Source organism: Balaenoptera ricei, chromosome 13 (genome assembly GCF_028023285.1).
Source record: "Balaenoptera ricei isolate mBalRic1 chromosome 13, mBalRic1.hap2, whole genome shotgun sequence".
Classification (NCBI taxonomy): Eukaryota; Metazoa; Chordata; class Mammalia; order Artiodactyla; family Balaenopteridae; genus Balaenoptera; species Balaenoptera ricei.
Window position 1 is genome coordinate 9552380 of NC_082651.1, and position 27878 is coordinate 9580257.

The 27878-nt window shown below is 43.0% G+C and overlaps 1 protein-coding gene across 1 annotated transcript in view; it reads right to left on the minus strand.

Moving 5' to 3' along the window:
• Nucleotides 1-272: 272 nt before the first annotated feature.
• VWA3B (von Willebrand factor A domain containing 3B) overlaps nucleotides 273-27878 on the minus strand; it is a 210705-nt gene continuing 183099 nt past the window's right edge. The window contains exons 23-27 of the mRNA XM_059942767.1: nucleotides 20557-20668; nucleotides 13381-13505; nucleotides 12053-12190; nucleotides 9698-9798; nucleotides 273-1383 (exon numbers count right to left, since the gene is read on the minus strand). Coding sequence (XP_059798750.1) covers nucleotides 1032-1383; nucleotides 9698-9798; nucleotides 12053-12190; nucleotides 13381-13505; nucleotides 20557-20668 — 828 coding nt within the window. The 3' untranslated portion in view covers nucleotides 273-1031. The remainder of the gene's footprint in view (nucleotides 1384-9697; nucleotides 9799-12052; nucleotides 12191-13380; nucleotides 13506-20556; nucleotides 20669-27878) is intronic.

The following is a 27878-nucleotide window of genomic DNA, read 5'->3' on the forward strand; positions in this document are numbered from 1 at the left end:
TTTTAATTAGGTTGTGGATTTTAGAGTATCACAACGCTGCCCTATCATTTCTATTTGCAAAAAGCATCCAATATTTTTCTTATTAATAATCTGTACTCTATTATTATCTAGCCCTAGGGCTATTATTGACTAGAAGAAAACAATTTGGGAGACTATTTCATTTTTAAAATTAATGACACTAATTTTACTAAAATTTTTTTGAAGTGAATACTTTGGTACCTCATTGCTAAAATGTGTTCAGAGAAAACAGTAACAGCCCAATAGTTCTGAAATGTTTCCAATGTAAGAGTTTTTATTCTGGTTCCACGCTCAGAGGTACCTACAACAGACTACAGACAAAACTAATTAGGGAGGGCTCAATAAAAATTTTCAGAAAACAGTAAAATAGGCAATGTTCAGTCTTGCAGCTCTCAGACAAGTTACTAGGTCTTAATTTCAGTCCTAACATTTAATGATAAAATCTCTAATTCTGATGAGATGATCGGTTTAAAACAAGACTGCAGGCTTGGATTAGAACTACATAATTTCAAGATTAGAACTACAGATTTCAAAAAATTTGAAAATCCTATGATGGTAATCTATCATATTAAATTTCTGGGTGTGGGGAGTCTACCAGAAGACGGTATTCAATCAGTTTTGTGGGGGCGGGGAAAATAATAAAGAATGGTCCAGAAAAGCCAGAACCAATAAGCTCAAACAGATCCAGGTGGAGGATGGCAGGGAAGTCTACCTTTGTTACAACAGGGGAAGGCAGGGGTAGGATGAAGCATGGCCTTACCTCAGCAGAGGGGCTAGTTCCACAATGTCGGATGGCTGAGGGCAGCCCAGGAGGAACACTGGTTCTCTTACACATGGTTGCCACAAGACTGCTTTCAGGTTTCTCAGCGATGCTCCCCAGCCCTTTGCTGCTGTGGGTGGCTTTATAAGGGCAGGGTGGGGCTTCTCGAGGTGGAGGTGTGGCAGCGATGGCGTGGCTGGTTGACTCTTAGACCCCAGGCTGAGGACCTTCTCTGGGGAAGTGGATGTCAGCATTACTTAAGGGTGTTAGAGTTTTTGCTGTCCTGGGGCCTAAACTGGCCCGGAAACTGGGGAGTGATCTCAAGTGCACTATCCTTGAGAGACATTTCAGGGTGTTCCTGAGAGAAATGATGTTGTCCCTCTCCCAGCCTGGGCTTGGGGTGTGTTTTGCGGTAGGACTCTTGGGACCTGTTTCCATGGGAAGAGTCATCTGAGTCCGAGGAGACCATCTCCTGGAGAGGTAGCCTCTTGGTGGCTTTCTTTTTCTTCCTTCTAGGGTTCTCCTGTCTTAGTGCTTGTAAATCCCCAGTGTTAACTTCTTTGATTGGCCATATTAGGAGAGAGTTCTTTATCTCCATGTCTTCCCTAGACAGACAGAGAGAGAGAGAGAGAGAGAGAGAGAGAGAGAGAGAGAGATCAGGGTTATCCTGGTCTTGATGGCTGCTGTGTCTACAGAAATGTTCAAGCCAAGAGATAACAAGTGTGGTGAGGATGTGGAGAAAAAGGAACCCTCATGCATTGCTGGTGGGAATGTAAACTGGTACCGCCACTATGGAAAACAGTATGGAGGTTCCTCAAAAAATTAAAAGTAGAACTACCATGTGATCCAGCAATTCCACTTCTGGGTATATATCCAAAGGAAATGAAATCAGTATCTTGAAGAGATATCTGCACTCTCATGTTCATTGCAGCATTATTGACAATAGTCAAGACATGGTAACAACCTAAGTGTCCATTGGTGGATGAATGGGTAAAGAAAATGTGATATACATGGAATATTACTTAGCCATAAGAAAGAAGGAAATTTGCCATTTGTGATAACATAGATGGACCTTGAGGGCATTATGCTAACTGAAGTATGTCAGACAGAGAAAGACAAATACTGGATGATCTCACTCATATGTGAATCTAAAAAGAGCCAAACTCACAGAAACAGAGAATAGCATGATGGTTGCCAGGGGCTGGGGAGGTGGGAGAAATGGGGAGACGTTGGTCAAAGGGTATAAAAAAATAAAAGAAAATATATCGGGCAGTTTATTTATCTAGAAGTGTCATCCTTCAAAGAAGGCATCTTGGGAACACCACAACCCCACCTCAGCCAGGCCATCATGGCATACCATTTCGGGAACTTGCCTCTTTCAGGGCCTTTAGGGTAAAGTAAGGACACCAGCTGTTCAACCTTATTTTGTTCCCATAATCAGTACCTGCTACCTTGATCACCCAGCTTTCACTCTGAGTAACTCTGACCATGGCTGCTTCAGGTCCTTTTGGAAATTGTCAAGAAAAAAATTAGTAGAGTGGAAGAAGATTTTTAGTTACTTTTAAATAGAAAATTTCATCAATCAAATTCCTCTTCAAAGGATCAAGATTCACCACATGTGATACTTTTCAAAGATTGGCTCAAAGACTCAGGAGGTAATTTCCAAGAGACATTAAAGAATTGGCCTGACCAGTTCACATGCATTAGGATAGCTATTGCCAAAAAAAGAAGAAAAAAAAAAAAATCAAGAAGTAACAAGTGTTGGCAAGGATGTAGAGAAACTGGAATCCTTGTGCACTGATGGGAATGTGAAGTGGTACAGCTGCTGTGGGAAACAGTGTGGCAGTTCCTCAAAATACTAAAAATAGAATTATATAAGCCAGAAATTCCACTTATGGGTATATACTCACAAGAATAAAAGCAGGGACCCAAACAGATATCTGTACACTGATGTTCATAGCAGCATTATTCACAATAGCCGAAAGGTAAAAGAAGCCCAAGTGTTCATGGACAGATAAATGAACAAACAAAATATGATATATACATGCAATGGAATACTGTTTAGCCTTAAAAAGGGAGGAAATTCTGGCATTTGCTGTAACATGGACGAACATTAAGCTGAGTGAAATAAGCCGGTCACAAAATGGCAAACACTATGATTCCACGTAGATGAGGTACCCAGAGTCGTCAACATCACAGAGACAGAACATAAAACGGTGGTTGCCAAAGGCAGAGGGGAAGAGGGAGTGGGGAGTCCGTGTTCGTGGGTGCAGAGTTTCAATCTGAGAAACTGAAAAAAAGCTCTGGAGATGAATGGTGGTGATGGTTGCACAACAATGTGAATGTACTTAATGCCACTGAACTGCATGCTTAAAAATGGTTGTCAATTTTATGTTATGTATATTTTACTACAATAAAAAAGGTGGCCTGAGCAATAGCAGTAGCGTTGGAAAAAGGCTTCCCAGGAGGCCACCAACAAGATGATCTTTAAATATGAGGCCAGCGCCTGTGTGGGTGGGTAAGTTCTGTGAGGCCAGGTTCTCAGAGACTCAACTTGAAATCACGCTACAAGACTGGAATCACCAACCTTGTTCTTTGAAATCTAAACTCTTATCCACCACACTACCATCAATTCTCCCGCAAATCGTTACCCTGCTCCAGAGGAGACTAAGTCGACACATACTATTTCCTTTTCAGGGGTTTTCTCTGTTTCCCATGTATTAGAGTTGGTCGCAGTCTATAACCTGTCAGCTCTCCGACAGAAGAGCAGCAAGGAAGGAATGCTAAGAAGAGAGTTTTCCGGGTGTACTAAAGGCACCCAAAGGGTAAGGGAGAGGAGAGGCCTACCTGCCCACCTGAAGGACACTAGGAGATGATCTTGGAAGGAACCCAGGAAGAAGAGCATGAAAGACCGAGAAGCAACGTGTGTCCAGCCCTCCCTCAGTAGGGGGTTGGTCACATAAGTGGTGGACCACCTGGACAATTAAATTCGAGGCAGGCAATAATGGAACAAGAAGTGCCCTTGTCATGTAAAGATGCAAGTAACATATTAAGTAGAAAAAATGGTGCAAAACAGAATGTAGGTTACATGTTCATTTCTGTTATTAAGATTGTGAAAATGGGGGATGATTGGAAACCTTCACATCCATCTCTTAATAGTTGCCTCAGAGAAATGGATTCCAGGAGAATTGTCACTTTCTCCACATTAAGAAATCTTTTTTTCAACTGTCATAAATGATTAAGAGAAACAAAGGTTTCTATTTTGAGGAAAAAGAAGCAAAATGGCAGAGAAAACACTCTAGAAGGATATACATCAAAATGCAAATGGTGATTACTCTTGAAATGTGGAACTACGGATGGTTTTTATATCCCTTTTGTTTTGTGCTTTTAATTCCTAAATTATATTAACTATGCATTACTTTTTGAATAAGAATAAAACAGTATAAGTTATCATGATTCGAATAAAAATGGGCCGGGATTTTGATCAAGGAAAAGCCTTTACATCAACCAAGCAGATGCTGCTAGGCCACCCTATTATATTCTCCAGAATGACTGATGTCGACCAAGTTCAAGATATTCCACAAGGAAATGTCCCCTTATGGGATGGGGGAGCAGGGTAGGTGTGAATCTGATGTGAAAGCTCCTATCCACGGCCCCGGCCCCCGACGCACCCTCACTCTTCTCTGTGGGAAGGGGAAGGGCGGCCACGCTCCCGACTTCAGCCAGTGGACATTCTCCACCAGCACACCTGGAAGGGCCCTGCTAAGTGGCTTTCTTTTGCCCTATTTCATGCCAAAACCGAGTTAGATTTAGTGCCCTATTAATTATTTTAGGCTACAGAGTTGGTCAACACTGCCGCGGATCGTGGAGGAGCCAGGCACTGCGCCCTCACTGGCCCTTCAGAGCAGCTCGTTCCACTGCGGGGAACAGTTCTGAGCATCCTGTCCGTGCTCTCCTTGGGTCAAAATCCACCGCATTCACCTGACCGGGCACTCTCAGCTTGCCCATATCCTTGCTGGTTCCCTGAGGCCTCATGTCTATTCTGCCCTAAGTGTGTCTCTGTTGGCAAGGCCATCTTAGAACATGAAGAACAGGAGGACGTCTGGGGTAGGCACCGGATAGACATTTGATGAGGACCAGGAGGCCCCTGAGTTTTAACAACGGAAGGGGCAGAAAGAGGAGAGACTGATAAGAAAAGGCAGTTTTTGCTATCCAGATTGCTCTCACTGGCCCTCAGGGGTAACGAATCGCCATGACTCTCTGTGTTCTTGTCCCAAGTAGCAGCACGCCTTCTGAGGACAGGTAATGGCACCTGACCCTCTGGATAAGGTAGGACGCTCACAGACAGGGTTATGGCGGAACTGCTTGTTTTCCAGGCCTTAGGAAATGGGGCTCCTGATCTGACCAGAAGGGACCAAGGGAGCTAATGACATATACAGGTTTAATGATTTCCAGAGGCACAGCTCCTTCTAAGGGAAAAATAGTCAGTAGTGACCGGGTGAGATGATGGGAAGTGATTCATCTCAGAGGCAGCACTGAATCTTGAAGTTTTAATCGATGACTTACTATCCCTGCTGTCAGGAAGGCAATGTGAGGCCATGCTACATGGATAAGGGGAGGAGGGTTCAACAATATGGGAATTATCATTTCCTTTGGGGGCACAGTCCTAAATCCGAATAGCTTGATGGAAAATCGCTAAACTGCTCAAAGAAAGGTAACGAGAGGCTAATATTTTGTGCAATAGGAATTAAGAGCTGGCTGCAGACACAGACAAACCACAACAGAACCCTGGGAGGGGGCTCTCCCCTCCAGGATTCTCCCACCCAGCCACGTCCCCAAGACCACACGGTTATAATCGTGCACCAAGGGAAGAACACTCTTGTCTTCAGGGTCTCACTGCCCAACAACCTCCTTCAGATGCCCAGTGATTTTTCCGGAGCACAGAGAAGATGATTAGTCCAATCTGGTTGTCCTGTGATCCCATTTAGAATGTTGCTAATTTTTTCAAGAAATCAAACTCCCTCTATGGCGAATCTTCTTAAAGAGGAGACTTGAAGGTAATTTGCCCAAGCCTTGTTCTGTCAACAAGGAAGGGAGGATGGATTCCAGCTCTGCTGGGAGGGGTTTCCTGCCAGTTACATGGCACCAGAGGCGCCCTGCCCAGAGGAGCACGTGGTCCCCACCTGTGGGTAGCTGAGTAACACCTGCTAGAGGCGCTTCCCTTCAATGGAGAAAACCGGAAGTCAGAGCATTAAGCCCACCAAGCGCGCCTTCCCTGAAGGAGCCGGAGGCCGCAGCATTCTGATGTGAACAGGACCCCAGGGGAGGTAGTCAAGGAAGACCTCGTGCTGTGAATCTCCTGCCTGGCAAGGAGGGAGGATGCCAAAATGAAGGAAAATTCCTTCTGGTCCCCTTGCTTTTTGGAGTTAGGAGAAATTACATGTGTGTTCTCTAAATGGAGAAAGTTACTGACAGGTTAGGGAATATTTTCATTCAGAACAGACATCTCTGATGGCACGAAATGCAGAAGAAGCTCAGGGACTTTACTGAAGGTAAGGCAAGGCAAGAGCAATCATTTCCCTCCACCAGACACACCTCTCTCAGTGGTGCTGTCAGAGAATGCAATCATCAGGTTTCAAAGGAAAGAGAAAATTGGAAGAGCCTCACCTGACCTCACATCACAAACATGGTAATACTAAAACTCTCTCCTTTAAGGACTAGTTATTTGGAATTTAGCAAAATGGGTAACATATTTTGCAAGACAACCTTGCTATAAGTCTTCAAGAATCATTTGTGTCAAATTTTGAATTGAAAATGAAAATTTGTATCAGCTGTGGCCATATTCAATCAATTTTGAACCCTTTACCTTCCAAATACTTTTCTTCCTGCCTTTCACTGTGTACCACCCTTGTTAGGAACCAGAGGAGGGGCTTGTAGAAAATACTCTCAGTCACCCCAAACTGAAGACCCCAAGAAGGAAGAAAAAGAGGAGGGGCAGAGAGTGGAAAGCTGGATCTCTGGCATCCTGGTCCACAGCTGTTTGGGGCCACATACCCCTGGTCTTACCAACCCCAAATGGATGGTTATAGTGGACTCAATATTTTAAAATTAAATTTAGCCATATGATGTCCCGCTGAAGTTGTAACCTGCAGTACATTTCTTTAATTAGCCCATGAAGAAAGCACCACGATTTTTTTTTTTTTAAATGGTCTCATCTGGGGTAATAGTGTGAAGATTTACTAAAGAACAACCAAAGGGAGGTGGCACATTTAGAAAGGAACTGAGAAAGAGTTTCTGATGAGAAAGGACCTACCAGAAGGAAATCCCAGTGTAGATACAAAATAAGACCTACGCCGTTATTCTGTGTGCTCACGTCTACCAGCCCTGATTATGGAAACAGAAACAGATTAAGCTCTGAACGTAGCCGGCTGGATGTGACCTCTGCTTAGGAGAATTAAATGCAGTCTCTTTCTAGCAGAGAGGCAGCTAGAGCAACGAAACAGTGGAAATTACAATGGGAGACAAGGGGGTCAATGAACGCTTCCGCTGTGTAAAGCCCCAGGAGCTGGGGTAAGTAACTAGCAGCAGAGTTTTAAGTAAGGCCTGGGGTAGTACTAAGGTAGAAAAGAATGAAAGGTTTTTCTCAACATAGAAAGAATTGAATTTTAATTCTAAAATAGTGATTGATAATACTGAGTTTAGTGAAGATGGTACCTAGACACATGTATCCATATTCCTTTATAATGTACTGTAATTTGGATATCATATTGTTTGAGTAGGATTTTGAGACCAACAAAAGTGCTCTTATTTAAAATGATATATTCATCTAGAAAAAGATTGAAGGACTGTAGAATATATTTTCAACAATCATACCTAATAGAAGCTTCTCTGTGGAACTACATACCCCTCAAGGAGCCTTGCTGGGCATCCCCTAGTATTTGTGTGTTCATCGGTTCATTCTTCAAATAGTCCTTGGGTACCTCCTGTGGGCTGGACCCTGGCAACCAGGATTTAGAAGCAGATAGAACCTGGCCCCCGCTTTCAAGGACTGATGCCTAGTAGGGGTGATGGTCCTGAAAGTACACGGCCCAACACAAGGTAAAATTCCTATAATGAAAACGTCTGCAGGATGCAGTGGGATCACCTCACCACACAGGGCTGGAGTCCTGGAACACAGGGCTTGCGTTCAGTGTTGGAGTTCCCCAGGTGGCCAAGGGCAAGAATAGCATTCCAGGGAGGAGATACTTAGTCTATGCAAAGGCACAGAGCCTTGAAAAAGCACAGCATGGGAAAAAAACTGCAAGTTTTTTTAATGGTTAGTTTACAAATTTAGTATGGTTAGTGTGCAGAGGGGCTTTTGGGAGGTTTGTTGGGGAGTGGCTAGGGGAGAAGTAAGGCCAGCTAGGCAGGCCTGGTTCAGGCCAACAAAAGGCTAAGCTAGGATAAGAGGGATGGGGGGGGGGGGGTTCATGGGGGAGGGGCAAGAGCAGATTTACATGTGAGGAAGATTCCTCTGCTCAGCACTTAGGGGAGATGGCGGGACCTCAGGGCAGGAGGAGGTGGGAGGAGGAGGCCTCAGGAAATGGGAGCACTTGTGCAGCCGAGCTGAGAAATATTTGCAAGCTGTTTATGGAATGTGTATGTCTCTAAATAAATCCACTTCTTACCTATCACTTTGTCTCTTCACTGAATTCTTTCTGTGATGTGACATCAAGAACCTGAGCTTCCAGGTGTGTGAGACCAGGTGTGTGATCTCAGTTAAAATACAGTGGGCTCAACTCCCAATCTGGAATTTGGCTGGATTCGAGTCCCAGACCGTGGGTTCAAGTCCCAATCTGAGTTGTGCGGTTTCAGATCTGAGTGGTGATGGGAGAGGAGGGTGCTGGGTCACAGTGCAGCAGGCAAGGAGGTCTAGTTATTTAGGATCATGTGTGCACACGTGCGTGTGTGTGTGCAAATAGAAGAGGCAATTTTGGGGTTTTGCAGAGGTGAAGGAATCGGTGGAGAGGAGCTAAGGAGAGAGGGGAGGAGAGTCCAGGGGTAAATCACAGAGCAAGGACCCGGGCCGGGGGGGACAGGCCTGCTGGACAGATCAGCATTGGATGAGGAGGGACTCTGACATCAGGGGGAGAGATCCAGGCTTCCACAAGCCCAGAGGTGAGGAAAGCGGCGCAGGGAGAGAATGTCTGGTGGTTTCTGTTTACGAAGCACAAGGTGAGGCCACTGGGAGACTGAAGGTTGGCACCCAAAGATGGCTCAACCCGTGCTCAAAATCCACCTTCACCTCCAGGGTCAGGGCTCTGACTCCAACTTTGATGCCCCTCGTTGGCCCCATGGACTTGGTCTTGCCTGCTCTTCAGGCCTCAGCTTTTTCTTACTGATTTTGCTTTAATCCACCTTTCCAGCTGTTAGCCATCCTGCTGCCTCAGATGTAAATGTGTTTACCCCACTGTCGCCCCTGGAAACCACCACCCACCCACCCACACTCACCTGGGCACAGGCAAGCCAGGGCCAGCACCTCACTCTCACCCCCAACAGGGAGAGGTGATGGGTGATTAGTCCCAACTGCAACTTAATCTAACCTGTGCTTTATAGTGAGGCTTCATTAGAAGACCTTGAATCCTTACAAATAAGAGGAAAATAATTCCTTCAGAGTCATGACAGGATTGAAAGCTTTGCTGAAGGGTCAGTAAAATACATAATGTTGAATCTGAGATTAGAACAAGATAGACAAATAACCAGCAGGTAAAAGCTGTGACGGTGAAGGAACAATCATCATAGACTTGCACTTTGGTAGGAAGTCCTCCACCTTTGCTTTTCTCCCCAAGTATTTAGAGATCGTGAATCTCAACTCAGAAACAGATTAAAAGTGCAAAGATATAAATAAAATTCAGAAAGTAGAAAGTTGGGTCCACTTACACTTTTGAATCCTCCCGAATTGGGGGTGACTTAATATGAGCGCAAGAGAGAGCATATTTGTTTTGGCTGATCTTAATAAGTGCACTCCGAGGGCAAAATTCCTGTAATAATACCAAAAGAGTTCATTCAATTTAAATCAGAAATGTCCACAATTCAGATGTAATTTTAATCTAGCTCAACCCACTGTAATAGCTACCAGCCATTATCCTGTTCTGGTGATACTTAAGAGGGCAGTGTAAATGCAGAGTCTAGCTGGATAATTTTACGCTGAATAAAAGTCATCACTGAGTCCTACCTGTCATTTCTCCACATCCTGGATCATTTGTCAAGTCCACCATTTGTCAAGGTGTGTGTGTGTGCACGTGCATCCACTGATGTACATGCACGCACACAAACACACACAGACACACACCTTCATATAACCACCTTCCTTTCTAGCTTAATTCCAGCCTTGGCCATCTCTTTCCTGGACTTATAAACTATCAGCACCACCCCATGCTGTATGTCCCACTGTCAGCCCCTGGGTCTCCCAGAATTTCTATCAGAACTGTCCTCAGCATCCATCCCCAAGACCATGCTGTCTAGTCCAGGGCCCCACTGCCAAGGGGGGTAACCTCCAGAGTCCTTCCTGGGCTCTGAGGCTCTTCCCCAGGGATCCTGGGTCACCAGCTTCATCTCTCCCCACATCTGGGACCCACCCACGGGCATCTCTTCAAACGTCCCTTGATTTGCCCTCTCCTCTCTTGCCTGGTAGATGTCCCCAGAGCAGGGCCACCCGGCAGAGATGCTTCCCACCCGCTGCCCTTCCAGGCTCCTTCAATGTCATCCAAACAGCTCCAGGAAAGTCCATTATCTCTCACGGGGTTTTTCCTGGGTTGATGAGAAGATGCCCTTTCTCCCTCTTGTTCTGTCGGATGGGATACAGTGTTCCTGGGGCCACTGGCTCTGAGGGCCTTCACTCATCCATCCTACATTTCATCCCTTCATCCTAAAATTCGTTCACCATGACCCCTTCCCTGATGGACATACCCCATGCTACAGTCAAGAATCGATTAGAGATTCACTTTGCTATACAGCAGAAACTAACACAACAATGCAAAGCAATTATACTTCAATAAAGATGTTAAAAAAAAATTGATTAGATATTTTTGTCCTGTTTACTAGGCAGTTGGGCATAGACATTTAGAGTGCAGGCCACGTAACCAGACTGCCTGGGTTCAAATGCCTGTAACACCCGCTCACCCTGGGTGTGACTTCACCTCTCTGCTTCAGGTTCCTTATCTGAAAATGCAGATAAGAGTACCTACCTCACAGTGTTCTGAGCAGCCAGCTGTTCACTATGTGTGAAGCACCTGGGTTAGTACCTGTGCCACATCGTAAGTGCTGAATAAGTTAGCACGACTCTTTCGTTGGCTGCTTTTCGCAAGCCAATCCATTTTCCAGGCGTATTAAGTGGGCCATCAAAACAATGTTATTTCCATTAGAAAACATCATTCATTCAAGTACCTTATAAAGCAATTGTGAGAACTTGCTCTTCATCAGCAGCAGTACCAGGGATGCAAAGATGGATAGGACCCGGTCCCTGCCTTTAAGGAGTTGGGAGATTGGTGAGGGAGACGGGGCGGGAGGAAGGCAGGACAGTGTGCAGGGGAACCTGAGGGCCTCAGCAGAAATCAGGCGGCATCTTCGGGTGACAGGAGATTTTATGGTAAGAAGATGGGGAGGGCGGTCCAGGAAGGGTTAAAACCCAGCGGCTTGGGAAAGCCCACTGTGTTCGGGAAGCAGTGAGCCTTCCATAGGGCTGGTAGCCAAGCTCACAGGGCGGGGGGGGGGCTGGGCAGGGGTCGGGCTGGGCTTTTCCTTGAGGTTGCTGAGAAGTGTGTGTGTGTGCGTGCGTGTAGGGGGGTGAGGGGACAGGGGGCACATCAGGTAGGCAAGTGACATCATCAGATTTGTAAACTGATAATGATTTTTTTCTAAAACTTTTAGGAAAAATACAGAGGGAGAGAGAGAGTGGGGCTGTAAGAGCCTGGGGAGGCCGCTGACGAAGCCAGAATTGGAGCGAGCCTCCCCAGACTCCAAACGTGGAACCAGAGCCCCAAAGACCATCTGACAGAGGAGTTAGGAGGCCACGGCGACCTTAGCAAAGGCGGATTTTGTGTTGCACAGCGGACAGAACTCTAAGCACAGGGGGTGGATGTGCAGGGGGAATAGAAACAGCCAGGGAGATGGCTCTTCCGAGACGTCTGGCGGTGCCAGGAGAGAGCCAGGCATTGCCTGCAAGAAAGGCAGGGGTAAAAGGAAGCCACTTTCTGCCTAGCGAGAATGTTCTTTTCTAAGTGAAAGTCTACTTACTCTCCGGTTGTTACATTTTAAAACTGTGTAGACTTTATCTTCAGCCACATCTTGATTTGGAACTGCTATGACAATGGCGGGGACATAGAAGTCAAATCCTCGGGGTATCACAATTTTGGCAAACACATAATCTCCAACCTGTAGATGAGAACATCTTTCATGGCAAATATTTTGCTTATCCATCTTAGTGACAATATTCATATAAGCTTGTTTTAAAACACCCCAAGATGACTAGCAAGTACTGATGCTAGAATTCAAATACATATTTTTTTTTTCTCAGTTGGAAAGAGTCGCTAGTTCCGAAATTCTCTGGGCTCATTGGGCCATAGCTGGAATTTTGTGACCAGTTTGGGGAAGCCGCATTTTAGCAGGGCTTCCGCTGACAAGGGTCTCAGGGACAGTCAGCAAGATGGTGAGGGGTCTGGAAACCATATCTTACAAAGACTGGGTGAAGGAAGCTGTAATGTTTCACATGAGGACCAGGGAGAGAATGGACGGTGCCCTCCTGTGTCTGAAGGGTTATCAGGGACAGAGGAAAGGAGCAGATTTGTTTAATGTGGTTCCAAAGCTCACACCTGGAATCCATGGGAAAAAGTCACAAGAGATAACTTCCAGCAGAAAGAAAGTCTTGTGAAGGGGCATACAAGGCTGCAGGGCACCTGTCAGATGGAGAGGATTCACGGTCAGGGGGAAAGTGCACTGACGTGCCCTCTGAGTCTGCCCAGGGGAGGTGGGAACGGACAACCAATGTGAATCCTATGAGCACTCCTCAGCACTCTTCCTCCTGGCTCACACTATCCAAGAAACAGCAGCAGTGCAGCTTTGGGGGGGTTTTCTCTCTACACTCCCGCCTTGGTGCGGGGATGAGGATAGCACAGGAGGATGTGCCAGACACGGCACAGCTCTGATGAATTTATAAGCAGATGAGAACACATCAGCCCGGCTCACCCCTGGAATGCATGTTCAGGGGTAACTGCATTATGGCATCAAGGTCTGGCATCAACTGACTACAATGTCAAGGAAAGGGCTACCACTGCCTTTGTTATTAAATCTGTTTTAGTATAATCTTCTGCAGTGAAAGCTTCAAGAGCACCAGCAGTTACAGCAACTCCCGCCCCACGACCATCTATTGTCTGTAAAGCAACAAGAGCCTCAGGGGCAATGCGAGCAGGTCTGTGCAGTCCTGAGCTACTTAACAGGGCGTTAGCAGATCAGGGTCAGGAGCAAAGAAATTGCTAGGCAAGGGGTCATAGGAAGAGGGGTCACTGTTATCCAGAGCTCTAGGAACGGTGAAAAGGGGCCCAGGAACAGATGGCTGGAGCAGGTACCTGGAGCAGTGGGCAGGGCATGGCGCCCCCCACAGGTGTGATGAACGAGATGGGCACGACCTTGGTGTCTCCATACCTGAAGCCCACGAGCGCGTGGGTGGGGCTCACACACTTCTTCACAACCCCTGTAAGGAATCACATTTAAAATAAAACAGAAAGGCAATGCCTATTCCCTTAGGCTTGCCCCATCCCGTTGGTCAAGCTACGTTACAGCACTTTGCCTGCTTACATCAGTGTGCCCCTTGGTTTCTCCACCATATAACACTGGATTCTCTATGATGCCTGCTGGGGTTGACCAACTCAGAGTGCAATGCCGTGCTCTGCTCTAGAGCTGAGCCGGGAAGCTAAGAGAACGCGTGGAAACTTGTTCAACCAGCATTACCAGCAGCCATCCTGCTGGGAACACTGTTCCTAGAAATATCCTTTCCCTGGACACTTCCTACCGTCTGATTCCCTTATTTATCTTAGTCATATTTCCTTCTGTAATACTTGGAGACAGAAAATCGTTGTTAGTATACACACTACTATATATAAAACAAATAACTAATAAGGACCTACTGTCCAGCACAGGGAACTCTACTCAATACTCTGTAATGACCTATATGGGAATAGAATCTAAAAAAGAGTGGATGTAGGTGTATGTATAACTGATTCACTTTGCTGTACACCTGAAACTAACACAACATTGTAAATCAACTATACTCCAATGAAAATTTAAAAAAGGAAAATCATTGCTAAATTGTGAAAGTGAAAGGAAATATGAATTTCATATTTTCATCCTCAGCTTTTCATCTAATATTACACACCCCACAGTGTCCCTAAAACGTACAATCAGAAAAGGAAGAAAAAAAGAAGCAAGAAGTTTTCTTGTCTTTTAGTTACGTGCAGCGATTATTATAACAGGAAAAGAAAATATTGGTGTTAAGGTTCACATATTTTGTCATTTATCCTAGTTGAAATTTATTATATTTTCCCATTTAAAAGGGATTATAAATACTGGGGGCACGTTTTGACCTCCCCGGCAGCAACAGCTGCACTTGGACCCCCCAGTTTGAGACAGGAATGTGCTCGTCCCCACTGGGCCCCCACAGCGTGCGTGCCCGGCACCCTCGCCCCAGCTCACACACCGGCGTTGGCAAAGTCCTATGTGCTTTCAGGTGGCAAAGAAACGGCTGCTGATTTTCATCTCACGTCCAGGTGTCTTGTTTTAAACGGCCAAAGAAAGGGAAAACTTATTTTTTTAAAAAAACACCACACATACACGAAAACCAGCTTTACACTGTCTGTTTTCTTGTTGGACTAAATGTTCGGTTTGGTTTCTGAAATATTCTTTACACATGGTTCACACATTTTCTACCATAAACTGACTCTACCCTTTTAATTAGGAAAACTAACACTACTTTTTAGAAGGAATTCCTACTATGAAAACAAAGAAGAACCCCTCTGAGTTGAGGAGAATCCTAGCATCCCCAGGACACAAGCCCATCCCAACCTACCCCGACCCCGGCCCTGCCCCAGGCAGGGGTAAAGGTCTGGGCTGCCAAGATGACCTTGTTGGCCAGTGGGACCCTCCACAAATTCTTAGCCTTTGGGACTTTGCAGAATCCAGTCTTAAACCTGGGATGCAGTTTTTCAGGTAACTGCCTCAGTTGAGTAGCTGTGCGACTGTATGGCCCGCGGCGTCTAGGCCATGTATCGGTTGCCTTTTACAGAAAAAGGCTGCTGACCCCTGCTCGAGATCGTTAGACCTAGACTTTTGGTATGTTACTACCAGCTCTTTTTTTTTTTTTTTTTAAACTCTTTCCTCATCTTTTATTCTGATAACAAGCAAAATAGCTCACTTAGTGCCTTGTATTCTTTTTTTTTTGAGTTTTATTTTATTTATTTTTTTATACAGCAGGTTCTTATTAGTCATCCATTTTATACACATCAGTGTATACATGTTAATCCCAATCTCCCAATTCATCCCACCACAACCACCCCCCCTGCCCACTTCCCCCTTGGTGTCCATACGTTTGTTCTCTACATCTGTGTCTCTATTTCTGCCCTGCAAACCCGTTCATCTGCACCATTTTTCTAGTTTCCACATATATGCATTAATATACGATATTTGTTTTTCTCTTTCTGACTTACTTCACTCTGTATGACAGTCTCTAGATCCATCCATGTCTCTACAAATGACCCAATTTCGTTCCTTTTTATGGCTGAGTAATATTCCATTGTATACATGTACCACATTTTCTTTATCCATTCGTCTGTCGATGGGCATTTAGACTACCGGCTCTTTTATGTTCCAATCTCTGCAGATGTGGACCTTTGTTCGCCTCCAGAAATTACTGTAGTTTCTTCCAATTTAACTCTAGAACCAGCCTCATGGTGTTGACACCTGGCTGTCCTCCAAGGCGGGAGGACCCAGAGCTGCTGGCCTGTTCGGTCATGGCTCAGCCTCTGCACTTACCCTTTCTCCACCTCATTAAGGAGTTGCTACCATTTCTAGGCCCTGATTCAAGATCAGCTTCCAATTTTTGGCTGCCCTTACACTGCAGTTTCTCTTTGCCCTCAGCCTCAGAGAGTTGAGACGTTGTTTACTGCTCTGAAACGTCTCCTGGGACCACGTTAGGGGACTGGGCTCTGGAGGTTGGACCAGCAGGCAGAAAGAAGCATCTCTACTCCGTCATCTTCCTGGGTATGAGTCGGCCTCCCCACCTCAGCCAGGGGGCTCTCCTGTACCCAGGTACGGGGGAAAAGGGGGCACACCTTAGTTGAGACCCTCAGCAAAAACACTGCCTATGCCCAGAGGTCAGAGGACTGAAGAAACAGTCTAGGCAGACAGCATGGGTGAGTTCATTTGGTGAAAGAAGCAGGAATGGTTTTCAATCTTCACTCCAAACAGGAATTTCTCAGGCTGGAGAGTGGATTTTTTTTAACCTCTGGTTATAAGAACCTTCTGATATTCATAGCCCGGCTCGAATCCCATTTCCTGAAAATGGCGTCAGTTCTGCTCTACCAGAAGCGTCCCCTCCACCTGCCCCCCTCCACTGAATGTCAGCCTACATATCTAGTCATCACATTCTCTTCTTCTTTAGTCTCAGAGGTTTCCTTTATAGCCCACTGTGCTGGTTTTTGCCTTTTCAAATTGCTCTTAAAGTTTTAAAGCTGTTGTTAAAGTTTTTAAACTGCAAGCACCTCCCTCTACCCCCAGGTGAGGACCCCAGGTGAGTTGTTTATATCTCCCAAGAGGAGATAATAGAAAAACTCTACAGGTAATGAACACTTTCCAATTTCAAGATGCTGTACATTATCATATTTAACCTACACCATGATCTTATGGGGGGTTTAATAGTTTTAAATCTCATTTGGAAAGATAAGGAAACAGGCTCAGAGAACTTCAGTGATTCCAGTCACATGGCTGGTAGAGGCAAGAAGCAGACTTCGAATAAATAAAAACTTAGGATTGTCTGACCCTAAATCATGACCCCTGAGAAAGTATTCAGTCCTCCCCTGCCCCAGCCTTTTTCTTCCATTATAACTTGTTCCAACGACATAATGCAGAAATCTTGCAACCCAGACTTTTCATCACTGTGAATTTCCTGAGATAAAATGCTGCTTCTTGCTGAACAATGGGAAGGATGACCCAATTCCTACAAATAACGATTTAAAATAAGGTTCTGAAGTGTGTCTGCCTCCTTGCCTTTCAGCATCCTAATAAGCCAGGCTATCAGCTTGTCCCTTCTGTTCTGCACAACGCAATCCTTCCTCAACTAGTGAATCCACACTGACCCCTGAATAGAGTTAGCCATAAGGAAATCCCTGCCCTGATTCCCAAGGACGGCAGCAACAACTGGGCCAGCTCTGCTCCAGTGCAGACCCGGCCTTGAGCAATGGATGTTCTGATCCCATTGCTCCAAAGCCGCTTCTGCTCAGGTACATTTTAAAGCTATTTTTCATTAAAAACATTTAGGAGGTTTTGAACAAAAGTTATCAGAAAAGGAGTCATCAGTGAATATCATGCCTGTGCTCCACAAAACTCTATTTGGCCTTTTTTTTTGTAAGGGGTAAAAATAGTAACCTGCAGTGACCAGGTGATCTAAATGAACATCACTAATGAGGGCACGTAGACATCATGTGCCTTTGGATGGGTTGCCCTGAGAGGGATGTGGCATCAATGATATCACATAACATTTTGGCTGGAAACACATAACCTGAATCTAATCTAACCCAAATTGAGGAACATTCCATAACATAATTGGCCTTACTGTTAAATAATGTCAGTATCATGAAAGATGATGGAAAAGGCTAGAGAATGATTCTAGATTAAAGAAGACTAAAGAGAAATAACGAAATGCAATAACAATTCTGAATTGGGACCTATACTAGAGGGAAAAAAATGCTGTAAGGGCTATTCTTGGGACAATTAACCAAATTGAAATATATAGATAAAACTATATAATATTAACTTTACTGAATTTTATGACTTGACTGTGGTAAAATTAAGAGAATACCCTTGTTCTTGAGAAATACATGTATTAAGGGGCAAAGGGGCATGATGTTACCTAATCTCAAATAGTTCAGGAAAAAATAATGTGTGTCTTATGGTAGAGGGAAAGAGACAGAGAGAGAATGGAAAAATAAAATAATAGATTGGTAAAATAAATATGACAAAATGTTAAAAATTGGTAAATCTCGGTAAAAGTATACAGGAGTTCTCTATTATTCTTGCAAATTTTCTGGAAGTTAAAAATTTTTTTTTTATGAAAAAATAACTCTATGAGGGTAAAATAGAGTTGAAGTTCCCAGTTAAAGAAAAGATACATTGACTTTGTCCGGGGGGAGGGGAGTGTAAAGGGGGCTGTGGGGAGGGAAACAGAAACTAAGTCCCTCCGTAACCGATGCATCATCATTTAATTCAGCTGAGTCAATATTTACTAACTAGCCACTAATCAAAATAACTGATTATATGACTAAATTCAAGTGTTTATTATGTTATTACCTTTTTTGTTTTTTCTGGCCGCACTACGCGGCTTGCAGGATCTTAGTTCCCTGACCAGGGATTGACTGAACCCGGGCCCTGGCAGTGAACGTGCCGACTGACTTACCACCTGACTGCCAGGGGATTCCCATCAAATATTTATTACCTTTCAAATGACTTATCTGAGCCACAGATTAAAAATTCCCAAATGGCCAAATCCCATTGAGGTATTAGGACTGTGTGCTCTCTGCTTCTAGCTGCATATTTAAAAACAACCAGGACAATAATCATTGCTGGCATGGCCTTAGGTACTGCATGTGGCTATGTGTTACCTGTTCTCTCTACTCCCCCAGATCAGCAGCGGTAGGTCTTCTGCATTTCCTTATCACACAGGGATGGTTGGGGGAAAAGTTTGAGCAATATTATTTTTTTCTGGGACCCTGGCCGGCAAACTGATCTCAAGCCCTAGTCCAGCCATTTGGAATCCTGTCATTTTCAGCATTTTCATTCAACTGCTAAATTAGCCTTGGATCCTGCTCCGTGGCTCAGATTCAGAAAACCAAGCAGGGGTGGCCTCCTATGATCACCTCTCAGCAAATCTAAGCCCCAGAGAAATAGGAGGTTCTCAGGCCCTGCTCTTGCAAAGAAGAGTTTCATGCCTCAGCCTAGGAGCTCATCTCAAATGCCTGGATCCATTTTTCTTTCATCCAGTCAACTTCAAAGCACATTTACCAAATTTCAAATAAAATATCCTAGTTATCAGTTCTACACATATGCCTTCTGGAAACCCAAACTCCTGATGAAGTATTTTTCTCACTTAAAAAGCAGATTAAATTAAGTTTAATAAAGAATTACTTAACTGGTGATTGACAGATAATGCCTACATTAAGATCAGCTATATTTTGAGGTACAGTCTTTCTGCTTGAGAGCTCTTCCTCAGGGTTCTTTCTCTAAGCTCTCTTTCCCAATAGGCCTTTACCACGATTTCAATGACTACTTTTGTGCTGATGTGTCAAAAATCTCTATCTCCCAACAGATTTCCTCCTCCAGACTCTGGACCCATTATCTCCAATTGCTTCTCTGACAACTTTAGCGTCTTGTGGTGCACCTACAATTCGTCACGTCCCAGACACACCTCGTTATCTTCCTGTCCATATCACCATCTCCTATAGGTACCATCCTTTACCTTATGACCCAAGCCAGGGACCCGAGTGACATCTTAATCCACTCCATATATACTCTTCACACAGCGCTGGGAGGGATCTTTTTAAAACTTCAAGTGTGATTGTGTTTCTTCCTGCTTTAAATGTGACTCCCCAATAAAGTTCAAACTTCTTAACATAACCTTTTATGAACAGCCGCACACTTACCTCTCCGAAGAGCTTTCTTACTTTCTACCCTTCCTTTGCATTCTAGGTTCCAGCCATAATCTATTTTATTTCTCCAGGCATAAAATGTTTTTCTTCACCTCTAGATCTTCACACATATCATTTTCATTATTCATGAAGCTCTTGCTTAACTTCATCTGGTTGATTCCTTCAGGATCACATGCCCCAGAAAGTCTTGGGCAAACCTCTCAGGTCCAGTCACACTGGCCTCTTCCGTCAAGGAAGAGGGTGTCATGGGCACTCCATCCTCAGGACTTGGTACTGCTGTTCCCTGTGTTTAGAACTCTCCCTGAGATAATCTCAGGGCTCCTTTTTAAAGTCCTTATTAATATGTTGCCTTCCCTGGAAGCTCTTCCTTGACCACCATATCTAGAATCGCGAGCTTCACCTTTGACAAGCTCAACCCTCTTCGTGGCTTCATTTCCCTTCATAGCCCTGTATCTGATGCACTGCGTATTTTACTTATTTGGTTGCTTGTCTGTCTCCTCTACTTGCATATAAGCTTCATGAAAACAAGGATTTTCTTCTGGGGTCTGCTCACTACGGTAGACCAGCACCTTAGGGATATTACATACATGGAACATAGTAGATACGTAGGAAAACTTTACTAAACAAATGAAAGATTAAAGTAAGTTTTTCTGGCTGTTACTGTTACTTCCCCACAAATATGGGGAGAAACTTCATCATTTCATTTTAGAAGTGGAATACCTCAGCATAGCTCATGAAGTGTCAGTGTGCTAGGGAAAGCATAGTTTGAGAACTTCTGGTTCCCAATATCATATTATGTAAGAAAGGAATCTTACAAAATAAAATACCTACCTGGAAAATAAAAGCCATTTTCATCACATCTTGCAATAACCTTCTGGCCTTTGAGTGGATCCAATTTTTTGGATTTGTTTTTCTTTGTTGGAGTTCCTTGAATTTTCTGTTGCTAAAAAAAAAAAAACATTAATAGTTGATAGAAAAAGTAAGTGCAGACAGTGAAAGTCACAGATACAGGATAGCGTGTGATTCTTTACTTAGAACCACACTGTTGAGGAATTCCAGGACATGCATATACTGTATACTCACTCTGGAGTACTTTCTGTTCTATGCTGTTGGGAACAGGCTTTTAAAACTGAACTGATATGGGAAACACTGCACATAGAAAATGAGGCAGAATTTACAGTCTAAATCTAATCAAGATTTGTTAAAACAGAACAAAAAAAGGCAGCCTTTTCCAGAGAATTTAAACAGGATCCAGAGTTTTAAACTATAATATTCAATATATGCATACACGATCCAAAATGCAACATACAAAAAAAAAACAAGCAAACATGACCAATTCTCAAGGTAAAAGGAAATCAACAGATCACAGTATTTAGATGGCTCAGGTGTTGGAATAATCAGATTAAGATGCAAATCAGCAGTTATAATCATAGTATATGAGGTAAAGGTAAATACTCTTGAAATGAACAGTAAGGTAGTTGTTTTCAGCAGAGAAAAAGGAACTATAAAAAATAACCAAATGGAAATTTTAGAAGTAAAAAAAAAACCCAACAATATCTGGAAGGGCTAAATAGCAGAACTGATACGATGGAGGAAAGAGACCTGAAGACAAATGAACAGAAATCATCCAATCTGAAGAACAGAGAAAAAAAGATATTTAAAACTGACCAAGGGCCTTCCTGTTCCAGATAACCCCTTCAAAGCCCAGCTCAGTTATAATCTCTCTGGGAAGATTTTACCCCCAGGCAATTTCAGAAAAAACAAAGGAAAGTACTGCTCTGTTATTTCCAAATGCTACCACATGAATCAAGGCTTTGAGTGAATGTGATTGTTGTGTCCACTACAGGAAGAAACTGGTAGCTTCATTTTTGATCTGTAAAGTCCAATTCTATCTAAAGTCCTATTTTCTATGCTTGATGACTGATCATTCCATCATCCAGAAAAGTCATTATTTTTGATTTCCAATCAATTTGAGGACCAACGATCTTTTAAAATAAATTGAAAATGAATTACTAGAAAACAAAATAAAAAACAGACATATAGTGTTTGGGTTTCTAGGTAAAATCTATTTAAGAATTCTGAAAAGCAATTGGTAGCAAATGGGTTGGAAAAGAAGACAAGAATTCAAAGTACCACCAAATTGGTAGGGTGTTTACCATTTTTTTCCTCTGGTATTCCCTGGTCTGACCTCAAGACAGCCCAAAACACAGAAGTGGATGCCAGGGTATAGACAGAGCTCTAAAAGAAGCCCTCTAGTTCTGGCTTGAGGAATGGGAAAAGGAACTCCTAACCCTTGGAGAGAATACAGAAATCCTTCTCCCCTTTCTCCCTCCATACTCAGACCTCAGTCCCTAAGCAATTCTGTACAGTGGCAGCAGTGTTGGCAATCCGAGCCTGGAGGAGCCAAAACTCTGCAGGAGTGGAATCTTCTTGCTCCAACAGGGTGGGTGAACCCCACTGTTCTCTCTATGTATCTAACCTCTGTTTGGTCCCAAAGGCAAGCACAATATGTGGAAGCACGCAACTGAGTTAGGGACATAAAACCCTGGATTTCTGGCTGAAGGACTGAAAAGAGGAACCCTAGGAAACGAGAAATTACTAGGAAGGTCACTTATATTAGAAAAGGGAAGGCCAAGTATTACCCCAATACCAAAACAGGCAAAGACATCACAAGAAAAAGAACACTACAGTCCTATATTCCTCATGAATATAGATGCAAAAATCTCTTAAGAATATATCAGCAAAAAATTCAGCAACATATGAGAAGAATTATACACAATGACCAAGTAGGAGTTATCCAAGGAATGCAAAGCTAATTTAACATCTATAATTATGGATCCACAATTAATGTAATACTCCAAATTAATATAGTAAAGAATAAAACCATATTATTATCTTAATGCATGAAGAAGTAGTACCTGACAAAATCCAACAGCCTTTCATGATAAAGACTCTCAACAAACCAGGAATAGAAGGAGACTTCCTCAACTTGATGAAAAGCTGCTGTGAAAAGCCTACAGCAAGCATGACACTTAATGGTGAAATATGGGATGGTTTCCCCTTAAGATCAGAAACAAGGCCAGGCACTCTTGCAACTTCTACTTAACATTGTACTTGATGTTCTAGCCAGTGCAATCAGGCAAGAAAAAAATAAAGGCATCCAGATTGGAAAGGAATAGGTAAAGTTGTCTTTCTTCATAAATGATATAATCCTATATGTGGAAAACCCTGGGGAAAGCACACAAACACTACTAGAGTTAACAAGTTTTGCAAGATGTCATGATGCAAGTTAAATATACAGAAAAGAAAAAATTGTATTTCTATGTACTAATAATGAACAGTCTGAAAATAAAATTAAGAAAAGAATTCCATTTATAGCATCAAAAAGAACAGACTAGGGAATAAATTTATCAAAAATAAATGAAAAGTTCATACACTGAAAACTACAAAACACTGCTGAGAGAAATGAAAGATCTAAGAAGTTGAATATCATGTTCATGGACGAGAAAACTTGATAATGTTAAAAGAGTCATTTTTACCAAACTGATCTATAGATTCCACATAAATCAAACAAAATCCCAGTAATTTTTTTTTTGCCAAAATTGAGATGGTGATCTTAAAATTTACACATAAATGTAAATGACCCAGAAGAGCCAAAATAATTTTGAAAAAGAACAAATTTGGCGGACTTACTCTTCTTAATTTCAAAACTTACTCTAAAGCTTCAGTAATTAAGAAAGTGTGGTCCTGAATTAAGGATAGTCATATGATCAGTGGAACAGTATTCAGAGTCCAGAAATAAATCCTTACATTTATGGTCAATTGATTTTTGACACTTTGGAAAAGCTTTTGGCAGTTTCTTTAAAAATTAAACATAAACTTACTGTATGCCCTGGAAATACCACTATTAGACATCTAGCCAAGAGAAATAGAAATTTTTATCACACAAACACTTTTATGTGAATGTTCATATCAGCATTATTCACAGTAATGGAAAGGTGGAAATAATCCAAGCGTCAGTGGACTGGGGAAATGGGTAAACAAAATGTGGTATATCAATGCAATGCAATATTACTCAGCCATTTATATACGAAACTTACAGAAAACACAAAGTTATAGAGACAGCAATTGATTAGTGGTTACCTGGGGCTTGAGGTGTAAATGGAGACTGACTCCAAATAGGTATGAGGGATCTTTTCTGGGTGATGGAAATGTTCTGAAACTAGATTGTAGTGGTGGTTGAAGCTCTGTCAGTTTTGCTAAAAATCACTGAATTGAAACAGGTGAATTTTACGGTGTGAAAATTATATTTGTACACATCTGCCTTTTTAAAAAAGGTTAAAATAGGCAGCCATCTATTTCTTGCTTCCTCTGTGTAACTGCTCATGGTATTTTGCAGATAGTGGGCTGAAGAAGTGAATGAACATAGAAGCTTCTGAATCTACTCTTAAATCAAAAAATAAACAAAATAGGCCTTTTTCTTCAAATTGCTATATTGTAGAAAATAGGGGTTTTCCCACCCAGATTTTTTTCATTTTTTTCCTTTCTTGACCCTTAACTTACTAATTTTTGGATTTCTCAAAGAAATTAGCCCTCCAACCCAATCAAAGCACCCAGTGACATCATTCACCAGCTTCTCATCTTTGCAGACCATCAAGTGCCCCTCTTCTCCATGATACAAAGCCAATATAAACTGTTTTCACATGCATTTTGATGCCATCTTTTTGCACTGCTATAGCTATATCATCAGTAAAGTATTCGATGCATATTTTATGAGCTCATCTGCTGGCCTTCACTTAAGCAAGTCTCTAATTTATGAGGCAATTGACAATAAAAATTTAAATAACTTCAGGTGGTGTGAACACCACTTACTCTTGGGTCATGATTCATGTTCAGTATGGTTTGGGCTCCGGAAACCCGCAGCTCATTTCCCTGGTGCCCTGATATAACTGAACATTTTGCAGCCATCTATCATTTGTATCTGTTTGGTGATACTTTTCAGGTTCACTAAAAGAAGTGGGAGTATGCTATTTCCTGGGAGCTGAAAAGTTAGAGCTAGGTCCTCAGGGAAGAAATGATGAACTAAGGGCTTAAAGTCTCTTGCAGGATGGTGGGATATGATCAAGTCTTCAGACCTGTGTTGCTTGTAGCCTACGTGGCCACAGACAAAAATGTAAGATGAACACCACCCTTTTGTTTATGATGTTCCCATCTAGTTGAATTTTGCTGGGGACCCTCTATTCTCATGGAATTTCTATTTTTACTGATGTACTCAATACGTCAAAGAGGATGGCCCAACATCATTGGTAGATGGTGAATGTCATCTGCCTGTTCCTGGGCTTCACCCAGAGGAGAAACCTAAGCACTCCTTCCCGTGGGCAATCAGAATGACCTCCTGCCCATCTGAAATGGCCTCAAAGGGAGGAGACTGGACCAGGGGACAGGAGAAATGGGACTGAGTGCTGTCCAGGTGGCTGTGTGACTTTGGGCAGTCTATTAACATTTCGGGGCTTCAGTTTCTACATGTGCAAAATAAGGGGATAAAATAAATGATCTCTAACATCCTCTCATATCTGTCCAGGAGAGTTTAGGCCTTACTAGCCTTTCTGCAGTGCTAGAGAAACCATCAGGCTATGTGTGTACACGGACAGGAACACAAGCATGATACCCTCGCATGTAGTTTTTACAATACAAGGGAAATGTAATGGCCAGAACTGTGACATGAATAGCAGTGTTTTCCATCATAATACTCCAAAGAGATGCCCACACCACAGTTTCCTACAGTCAGTTCCTCAATGGAAGATTCCATGTACAGTATATTCTCATTATTGATAGAATTTAGAATCTTGAGAATTTGGAATAAGCCAAATTAAATCAGCTGTTGCATAAATACCTCACCTGTACATAAAGTGAACTTCCAAAGCCACCTTACTTCACACCATCAGTGTTCACATCAAAGACCAATCAGCCAGGGAGGTGCTGTTGGTCCCTGAGGCATCAGACAGTCTTATCACCTCCAGACCGGTAACAACCTGTTATTACAGAAGATGTCCACATCGATTCCAGAAAGCCATTTTTCCCCTTTAGATTTCATCAACAGACCAGACATTTATTAGAACCTATGCCTAGATATATTTAAAACTTCTTTTCAAAATTCTAAATGAGTATAATCACATAATTTAAATAGCTCCCTTTTATCTCTAGATTCCAAATGCTGATTCTCTCAATATCCTAGCCAGAAGCTAACCAATGTGATTGCTTTCTAGAGTTTCACATGTACAAATCTGTGAAGTCAGTTGCCAGAAATCATCAGGGAGCTCTTTTTTTTTTTTTTTCCCCATAGTTGTCACTCACTTCCCAATTCATCTGATATAGGAAAACCACTCACTCTGTGAGGACCTTCCCTGCAAGGGCAGCAGCAATGAACAGAAGCGATACAGAGGGCTGCCGGTGTTCATTTTTAACACACTGAAAATGCCACCTAAGAAACTGTCTTTTTAAATTGCTGAAAAGTATCACCCCCCATTCGAGTCATTCACACATCTGTGAGTTTACCTGAAAGAATCATTACAGCTACTAAAGGGCTTTGCATACTCACATTCACTCTGCTCTTGTTTCCAACAGTTACTACTATTGGCAAGAATTCATTTCTGGCTGTTTCCACAGCACGTAGCTTTATGGAAGGAACTGTTCACTGTACGCTCAGTGATTCTTCCATATCCCTGCAGAGGCAACTCAGCTACACCACAGATAGAGCAGAGAAGCCGTGGCGAAACAAACCTACAGGGCCAGCGTTAATACAATGGTTCATTCACAGAAATAGAGCATTGGTCTCCCAGGATGGAAGGACATTGATCAGGGCAGCTAGGCACACCATCCCTTCAGCCACAAAGTTGACAGCACCTTTCCAGAAAGATGATATCCTGCTGTTTTTGAGTCTTGCCAAAGACTTTAGAGACCCCGTACAGCCCATACTAGAGGACATTAGCTGCCCTGTTCCTTTCCTGCCATCAGTCACCTATGCACGTGCACAATACAAGCATGCTACTGGGCTTTAAAATGAAATCTATGGGGACTTCCCTGGCAGTCCAGTGGTTAAGACTCTGCACTTCCAATGCCGGGGGTGCGGGTTCGATCCCTGGTCCGGGAACTAAGACCCCACATGCTGCATGGTGCGGCCAAAAAAGAATTAAAAAAATAAAATAAATAAAATAAAATAACATTCTTTACAAAAAAAAGAAAGAAATCTATGGAGGACAAGAGTCGGAGGGGATGGAGAATGAGAGAACAAGAAATGCTAGCACTAAATAAATAAGCTGACCCATCTCTAGGTTCAGGTGCCTGGGAGTAGCTGCATGCCAGTTTCAGTGAGGAAGTCAGATAGGCAATGATGCTGGCAGTTAGGGATGCTGTCCACTGGATAATTTGATTTTGCCTTGTCTCCAAAATTCAGAGAATCCAATTCACTTCTTTGCCAGATTCAATTATCAAGTGATGTAGATCAGGATCCAACATAGTCTACCCTCCTTTCATTTCATTACTTAGTTTCAAGGTCATGCTCTCAGGTTTGCATTGGTGGAGTAAAGTTACTAAATGTTTGATGCTTTAGAATTTTCCATTTAACAAACAACATGTTTTCACATCAGGTACAGAATGCACTTCCATGATGTAACTAGAACTAGTCTTCGGCTCAAAATCTTGTCATAAAACCACTATATTTTTTCCTGCCCCAAATCACTGAACTCTGCTGGACCCAATCCCCAAACTGTACTAGTGGCAGTTCCAATGGCTTGTCTGTACATGTTTTGTCCTTAAAGCCAAGTAAAGTCTGTGACTGTGTTAATCAAGGTAATACACGTAGTGTCAGGCATGTTCTGACCTTTCTCCTCGCTAGGATACCTAATTATAAGACCAGAATATTTGCAAACTGTCTCTGAATAATTCAACTCTTTTTAAAACCTTGGTGAGGAGGACAGAGCCAGCCTGGAGCATTTTCTGACCTTCACTATCTCTCCCTTCATTTAGATTTAGAGGGGTTTCTCCACCACGAGAGTATCCAGGGTCTGCATCCCTTTTAGAAATGGGTTCTGGAGAGAATATGAGAAAAAGACCTTACAGGAAAACGTAAATCAGGGGTGGCAAACTCCTGCCCA